This window comes from Bos mutus, chromosome 15, assembly GCF_027580195.1.
Source record: "Bos mutus isolate GX-2022 chromosome 15, NWIPB_WYAK_1.1, whole genome shotgun sequence".
Taxonomy (NCBI): Eukaryota; Metazoa; Chordata; class Mammalia; order Artiodactyla; family Bovidae; genus Bos; species Bos mutus.
In genome coordinates this window covers 3,822,621-3,831,657 of record NC_091631.1, presented here as the reverse complement: position 1 = coordinate 3,831,657, position 9,037 = coordinate 3,822,621, and the positions used below count along the sequence as shown (strand labels likewise).

Sequence of the window (9,037 nt, the reverse complement as noted above, 5' to 3'; positions counted from 1 at the left end):
TCATGTTAGTTAAGTCTCCTCTCATCATATCAGCCTGAAGTTCCAGATCTCAAATTCTAAATCCAGACTGCTTCCACATGTTGCAGGAAACAATCAACAAAATGAAAAGGCAACCTGAAGAATTAGAGAAAATATTTGCAAATCATGTATTCATAAGGAGTTTATATCTAAAATATATAAGGAATTTCTACAACTAAATAACATAAAAACAAATAACCTGATTTAAAAATGGGAAAGGAACTGAATAGATATTTCTCCAATGAAAATATAGGAAGGGCCATAAACATGAGAGGGTGTTTGACATCACTAATCATCAGAGAAATGCAACTCATAACAAAAAAAGAGATCACCTTTTATTGTTAGCATGGCCATATGATATCTATATGAGACAAAAAGTTTGGTGAGGATGTAGAGAAAAATGGAACTATACTATTAATGGGAATATAATTTTTCAGTCACTACAGTGAACATTAGGGAGGTTTCTCAAGCAATTAAAAACAAAACCATTGTATTATGCAATCCTGCTTTTGTGTATATATTCAAGGATATGAAATCAGGAATCTGAAGGGTCATCTCTACTCCCATGCTCATTACAGCATTATTCACAATAGCCAAGATCTGGAAACAACCAAATGAGCATTGATAGATGAATGGATAAAAGAAATATGAGAGGTGTATATATATATATATATATATATATATGGACTTTCATTCAGCAATATAAAAGAAAGGAATCCTGAAATTTATGAAAACATAAAGGAACTTTAATGGCACTATGCCAAGTGGAATAACCAGAAATAGAAAGATAAATACTCAATGATCTCACTTATATGTGAAATTAAAAGAAACAACCAAACAAACTCAGATGCAGAAAGAAGAATGTTGATTGCCAAGGGCAGGAGAATGAGGGTTACAAAAATGCCATTCATTTCAGCTCAGTTCAATCGCTCAGTTGTGTCCAACTCTTTGTGACTCCATGAGCCACAGCACGCCAGGCCTCCCTGTCCATCACCAACTCCCAGAGTTTACCCAAACTCATGTCCATTGAGTTGGTAATGCCATCCAACCATCTCATCCTCTGTCATCCCCTTCTCCTCCCGCCCTCAATCTTTCCCAGCATCAGGGTCTTTTCAAATGAGTCAGGTCTTCACATCAGGTGGCCAAAGGATTGGAGTTTCAGCTTTAACATCAGTCCTTCCAATGAACACACAGGACTGGTTTCCTTTAGGATGGACTGGTTGGATCTCCTTGCAGTCCAAGGGACTCTCAAGAGTCTTCTCCAACACCACAGTTCAAAAGTATCAATTCTTCAGCGCTCAGCTTTCTTTAGAGTGCAACTCTCACATCCATACATGACTATTGGAAAAACCATAGCCTTGACTAGATGGACCTTTGTTGACAAAGTAATGTCTCTGCTTTTCAATATGCTGTCCAGGTTGGTCATAACTTTCCTTCCAAGGAGTAAATGTCTTTTAATTTCATGGCTGCAATCACCATCTGCAGTGATTTTGGAGCCCCCAAAAATAAAGTCTGACTCTTTTTCCACTGTTTCCCCATTTATTTCCCATAAAGTGATGGGACTGGATGCCATGATCTTCGTTTTCTGAATGTTGAGCTTTAAGCCAACTTTTTCACTCTCCTCTTTCACTTTGATCAAGGGGCTTTTTAGTTCCTCTTCAGTTTCTGCCATAAGGGTGGTGTCACCTGTGTATGTGAAGTTATTGATATTCCCCCTGGCAATCTTGATTCCAGCTTGTGCTTCTTCCAGCCCAGCATTTCACATGATGTACTCTGCATATAAGTTAAATAAGCGGGGTGACAATATACAGCCTTGATGTACTCCTTTTCCTATTTGGAACTGGTCAGTTGTTCCATGTCCAGTTCTAACTGTTGCTTCCTAACCTGCATATAGGTTTCTCAAGAGGCAGGTCAGGTGGTCTGGTATTCCCATTTCTTTTCTTTTTTTTTTTTTTTTAAAGGTTAGAAATCTGCCATGAAACAGCCTCCAATTCCAGATGCACTCAAAGCTGAGTTTTATCAACTTTTATGAAGATACACACTGTTAGACTCCTTTTCAAAAATATGGAAGTTCTCAAGTCATTTTATACAGTCAAGTTTGTGTGAACACCAAAACCTTAGAGCCTTAAGGACTGACTCCAACAAGAAACTTTAGGCAAGTAGTGTAGTCCAGGAATTTCTCATTTTCCAAGTAAATCTCTCAGTCAAGAATTAGAGTACCTTTCCTCAGCAAAATCTTCAGTGAAGAGTCCCAAACTTGCAAAATTCGCCTCCCATTTCTTTCAGAATTTTCCACAGTTTAAGGTGATCCACACAGTCAAAGACTTTGGCATAATCAATTAATCAGAAATAGATATTTTTCTGGAATTCTCTTGCTTTTGTGGTGATCTAGCAGATGTTGGCAATTTGATCTCTGGTTCCTCTGCCTTTTCTAAATCCAGCTTGAACATCTGGAAGTTCACAGTTGACGTACTGCTGAAGCCTGGCTTGCAGCATTTTAAGCATTACTTTACTAGTGTGTGAGATGCGTGCAATTGTGTGGTAGTTTGAACATTCTTTGGCATTGCCTTTCTTTGGGATTGGAATGAAAATTGACCTTTTCATGTTCTGTGGCCACTGCTGAGTTTTCCAAATTTGCTGGCATATTGAGTGCAGCACTTTCACAGCATCATCTTTCAGGATTTGAAATAGCTCCACCGGAATTCCATCACCTCCACTAGCTTTGTTCGTAGTGATGCTTTCTAAGGCCCACTTGACTTCACATTCCAGAATGTCTGGCTCTAGGTGAGTGATCATACCATCATGATTATCTTGGCCATGAAGATCTTTTTTGTACAGTTCTTCTGTGTATTCTTGCCATGAACAGTAGATCAATTAAAAATAAAATATCATAATAAAAATTAAAACTAAAACACACATCTAAGTGTTTAATTTATATGGTATCAAATATTCAGACTCCATATTTAAGCTCATTTATTATCAAATATCCAGTTTTTGGCTTCCCAGTGACCCAGTGGTAAAGAATTTGCCTGACAATGAAGGAGATGCAAGCCATACAGTTTGATTCCTTCAGGCTATAGTTCATGGGGATCACAAAGATTCAGACACCACTTAAACCACACACACACACACAATTCAAGTTTACAAGTGGTCAAATTTTTCTCTTTTGAGATGATGCTTTGTTTTCATGTAGACTTATGGATGAAGTTTAAAATTAGTGAGGAACACTGTAAAAGTTCCTCTCTGATGTTGTCACCTTATTTGAAATAATTGGTTTGTTGGCAAGACCTGTTAATGATAGGGAAATACCCATGAGTTCCAATTAGTCACAGAGAAGAAATTTCATAGATTTTGCCAACAAATAGGAGCCAACAAATGGTAGTGCTTTTAAGGCTTCTGCAAAGTTATGATTTATAAATGAAGAGACACTTACTGCAGCTGAGTTAGTTGATATTTTTATCTTATGGCTTTTACTTCTTTCCTGATCAACTAACAGCTGCCTGGGGCCTAGCCATGGACATATGTCAGACACTTTCATAGGTGAGATTAATTTTTTAGAAATCATGAATCATATTAATTTTTAGAAAATCATATAACCATCACATTCAAGCAGGATTTAAATTCACATACAACAAATCATACAATCAACCCTCATCCAAGCTTACCTTAGATTTAAATCCCTTCTTCAGCATACAAATAACAAGAAAGGTAGACTCAGCTATAGTACTACTAATTTAAAACTAAGAATATTTTGGAATTGTTTATTTCTTATTGATATATACTTAAATGGGCTTCCCTGGCTCAGATGGTAAAGAATCTGCCTGCTAATGGAGGAGACGTGAGTGCGATCCCTGAGTCAGGAACATCCCCTGCAGAAGGGAATGGCTGGCTACCCATTCCAGTATTCTTGCCTGGGGAATTCCATGGACAGAAGAGCCTGGAAGGCTACAGTCCATGGGGTTGCAAAGATTTGGACATAATGGAGTGACTAACACTTTCACTTTCTCCTTTCATATATTTAAATTAGTTGAATTAATAATATAATTAGTTCCAATTACATAAGTTAGAATAAATTTGCAAGTCAAATATGCATCCAAAATTTCCATCACATAATATTACAACTTTAGAGTTTTTTTACGACATTGCACAATTTTTAAAATCATCGCTCTTAAAAAGTATATATTATTCAAAGAGATGTACTTTTTATTATTCAACGAGATGTACAATTAAAAGGAATTTTAATCATCTTATTCCCCAGAGTTGAACATTCCATGTTGCTTCTAAAATTTCCACAGCTCTTACTAATAGTATTGGACAAATTTGTACATAGTGATTTTTCTCCTTTAAAAATATTTTACATTAAGGTTTATTCCTAAAAGATGCATTGCAGAGCCAAAGAAAAAATGAAAAAAAAGTAATTTATATTTTTTCATTGTTGTTTCTAAAATAGTTTCATAAACTATGTTTGATTCTTACTTTATTTACACTGTCCTCCTCTTTATCTGATGGGGAATCCCACTAAAGAATGAGGAAATGCTGTGACAACGGTGCGTGTTGTTTCCACATGTGCATGAATGTTTCATCTTAGATAATCTAAAATAAAGTTTTTCATTCACTTATCTTTACAAAGATATGCTCTATGAAATATATTTAATTGCATCTATTTCTCTTCTCCTTGGCAAATTTAAAACTGCAAATTTCTTGTTGTATTAGTCATGCACTATCTTATAACCAGGAATGATGGATGCTGTTGGAAGATGGTAGAAGAAGGTGTGAGAATGCATGTAACAGAAACACAAAGGACCGGGAGGGTCATTCCTACATGGATGGGTGAGCCGCTGCTGTTTGGTAACGGTAGGTCAGGCACTAAGGGCATTTAATAGCAGCACCATTTATGACTTTGTATGAATAAGCATACATTAATATACATAGTAAGTGTCCAGTAAATATTTGTTGACTGAGTGAACTTGTAGGAATAAATAGCAGTAATGGATTTTATATGTGTTTGTTGTAGTTGCTGCATATACACTTGTATGTATGGTGCATTACCTGTCTCTCTAGCAAATTATTTCTGTTATTCACATTAAATTTTTATTTACAGAACTTGAAAGTATTTCCTTTGCTTGAAAGATTTTTTTGTTGAACACCAATATGAATTTAGTTTCTTTTTTAATCAAAACTACTGAAGGTATGGGTTTCTCTGGTGGCTCAGATGGTAAAGAATCTGCTTGCAATATGGAAGACCTGGGTTCAGTCCCTGGTTTGGGAAGACCCCCTGGAGAAGGGGATGGCAAATCACTTCAGTATTCTTGCCTGGAGACTATCATGGACAGAGGAGCCTGAGGTCTGGCAGGCTACAGTCCATGGGGTTGCAAAGAGTCAGACACAACTGAACAACTCACACACACACAAACACACACACACACATACACTGAAGCAATGAATATACAGAATATGTTTATTAAATTATATGTGGAGCAGAATTTTGAAAAATAAAATAATCAATTAACATATCTACAAATTATCTTTAAAGTAAAATGATCCATAACATGCACTTTTCTAGAGACATTTAAATGCTTACTCTGGAGAGTGTTCAGAAACTCTTAAACTGGAGTGCAGCTTCCCTTCAAATTTCTCATACAGTAGAGAGATTATAGATCAACAGAGCTGGAGAACAAGGGCATTTGAATTTCTGTTGAGTTTATGCTTTGGGGAAACAAGCATATCCTTACTTTTGGAGAATGACAATTTAATACCAAACATTTACTCATCACCTGATAGGATTCAGGCACTGCGGACATCATTCCCTGCACTCTAGTGGGACAGTAAGGAAACACGACTGGATAGTTTATGTGTTCTGATAGGTACCAGAAAGGTGTTTCACCAAGGACTTATATATATTTCCCTAAACTCCCTGTTTAGCTGATATTTCTTGATCATGTTTTTTCTTTGCAAAGTTAGGAGTCAAGATTGCAAACTGAAATTCCATCATGGAAAAGGGAATAACTCTTACCTATGTACAGCAGTTCTTAGCCTATAAAATATATCTGAGAATTGTGATTTGTAACCTTACAGACAAAGTGAAGGGCCTGAAGAACTGAGAGGATGCAGCCAGGTCCAGTGGGGTCAGAACAAGAAGGAGAATTCAGATCTCAAGTAGATCTCCAGTGTTTTCTCAGTAAATTATACATCAAACTTGCCCTCCAGATGATTTACAGGTGAGTGGTGCTAGGTATCTGAAGAGATGGAAAGCTTTATGGAGGAAAAAAGAAAAAACTGAAACAAGTACTGGGACAAAGTGTCAAGGGCATACTCTACAGTCACAGTGATCACACTATTTTGTTGTAAGTCAGACCACAATTCTTTGGTGATGAACGAGTATCATTCTTTGTTCCTCTGCAGGTAAGGCAGGCCCCAGGAAGCAGTTACTTGCTGAATGGATGTCTTCAGCCCTTCCAACAATGTGACTGAATTTGTCCTCCTGGGACTCACACAGAATCCACACGTGCAGAAAATACTCCTCATTGTCTTTCTGTTCATTTTCTTATTCACTGTTCTGTCCAACCTGCTCATAGTCATCACCATCTTCCTCAGCCCTACACTTTCTGCTCCCATGTACTTCTTTCTCACCTACTTGGCTTTATTAGATGCCTCCTTCACCTCAGTCACCACGCCTAAATTGATCATTGACCTGCTGTTCCAGAGGAGAACCATCTCTTGGCGAGGCTGCCTGGCTCAGATCTTTTTGGAGCACTTCCTGGGAGCATCAGAGGTCATCGTTCTCACTGTCATGGCCTATGACCGCTATGTGGCCATCTGCAAGCCTCTGCACTACACGACCATCATGCGACAGGGGCTCTGCCGGCTCCTGGTGGTGGTGGCCTGGATAGGGGGGATCCTGCATGCCTCAGTGCAGATTCTCTTCTTGATGGACTTGACCTTCTGTGGTCGCAATGTCATTGACCACTTCATGTGTGATTTCTTCTCCCTGTTGGAACTCGCCTGCAGCGACACCTACAGGCTGGGAATGGTGGTGGCAGCCAACAGTGGGGGCATGTGCTTGCTCATTTTTACCATGCTGCTCATTTCCTACATAGTCATCCTGAGCTCCCTGAGATCCCACGGCTCTGAAGGACGACGCAGAGCCCTCTCTACATGCGGCGCCCACTTTACAGTAGTGGTGCTCTTTTTCGTGCCTTGTGTGTTCACCTACACACGCCCTGTGGCCACTTACCCTGTGGACAAGTGGGTGGCTATGTTCTTTGCAACCCTCACTCCCATGTTAAATCCTATTATTTACACAGTGAGAAACACAGAGGTGAAAAAAGCCATGAGGAGTCTGATGAAGAAGAGAGCAACTTAGGCTATTCAGGATACCACGAAAGTGATGATTTATATACATTTACAGGGAGGATTATACATGCTGTAAATTGTGAATGTAAATTAGCAAATTTTGCAGACTATTGACAAAAACAGCCTAGAAAATAGGCACTTTGACAAATTTTTAAAATACTTTGCCAAGACTTCTATATTTTTACTCCCAGTTTCAGAATAGCCAATGGCAAGAATATCAACAATAAACCCCTAGTTTATTGTAGAATATATTTTTTCCAATGTCTTCTTATTAATTTTTAAAAATTATTGAGATAAGTTACTTGGATGAAATGGATTTTTTCATATGACCTTCATGTCAGAAATCTTGTTTTTGCAGAGCCTCTGGGACAGCCAGTAAGGAATAGATATACTTAAATAGATTCATGGAGAGTTGGGGAAGTTTAAGAATCAGTGCTGAATTTTATATTAATTTTCCAAAATCAACAACATGAAACACCTAGAAAAAGAGATAATAATAACTCACAAACTATTCCTTTTTTTGGCACAAAAATTAAGCCAGAAAATTTGAAATTATTCTTTATTTGCTCTTATTTTATAAAGTATCTTCATGACTCATAGCTTTTCTTGAACATGAAGGAAATGTTTCTTTTTATGTTTTAAGGCTTGAGGAGCCATTTGAAACTAGAAGGGTAAACATCTTTTATTAAATTTCAATAGAAAATCATATGGGTAGATCCCAAAGCTCTACATCTCTACATCTGATACATATATTTACATTACTTGAACCTTTTATTTATATTATCTGTCAAGCATCTGTGTTTCAGTTGATTTAGTCATGTACTAAGCTGGTGGTTTCATTATCATTAAACCCATTTGTTGCTGTTGTTTAGTTGTTAAGTCATGTCCAGCTCTTTTGCAACCCCATGGACTGTAGCCCACCAGGCTTCTCTGTCCATGGGATTTCCCAGGCAAGAATGCTGGAGTGGGTAGCCAGTCCCTTCTCCGAGGGATCTTCCTGACCCAGAGATTGAACCTGTGTCTCCTGCATTGACAAGCCAATTCTTTACCACTGAGCCACCTGGGAAGCCCTATTCCCCCCATTTTAAAGAAGCAAATTGAAGCCAAGGGAGTTTTACTAGTTTACTTGTCTCACCTCACATGCCCTTCCCCTATTAGTGCATCAGGATCTATTACACTGGAATGTATCATCCTTTCAAAAGTTTCAGCTACGAGCTTCCAATCCAGGTCTTTAAAACCCATCTTCTTTCAAATGAGACTGGGCTGTCTGTGGTATGTTTAAGTATATCAGATCAGTTCATCAGTTCAGTTGTTCAGTTGTGTCTGACTGTACGACCCCATGGATTGCAGCACATCAGGAGAATAGATAACTTTATCTGCAGTCTTAATGGTTCACTTTGTCCTTTAAGAAGATGGTGTCAAATACACAAAAATAAACTCAAAATGGATTAAAGATCTTAATTTAAGACCAGAAACTATAAAACTCCTAGAGGAAAACATAGGCAAAACACTCTCTGACATAAATCACAGCAGGATCCTCTATGACCAACCTCCCAAATGGAAATAAAAGCAAAAATAAACAAATGGGACCTAATTAAACTTAAAAGCTTTTGCACAACGAAGGAAACTATAAGCAAGGTGAAAAGCCTTCAGAATGGGAGAAAAT

General features: G+C 37.9%; 1 protein-coding gene across 1 annotated transcript; it reads left to right on the top strand.

Moving 5' to 3' along the window:
• Window positions 1-6,454: 6,454 nt before the first annotated feature.
• Window positions 6,455-7,381, top strand: LOC102283499 (olfactory receptor 4C3D). The gene has a single exon (XM_005900636.2). The coding sequence runs from the start codon at window positions 6,455-6,457 to the stop codon at window positions 7,379-7,381; it is 927 nt and encodes a 308-aa protein (XP_005900698.2).
• The last annotated feature ends 1,656 nt before the right edge of the window (window positions 7,382-9,037 follow it).

Excerpts from the sequence above, each read along its gene's own strand:
- LOC102283499 (XM_005900636.2), top strand. The coding sequence starts at position 6,455 with ATGGATGTCTTCAGCCCTTCCAACAATGTGACTGAATTTGTCCTCCTG.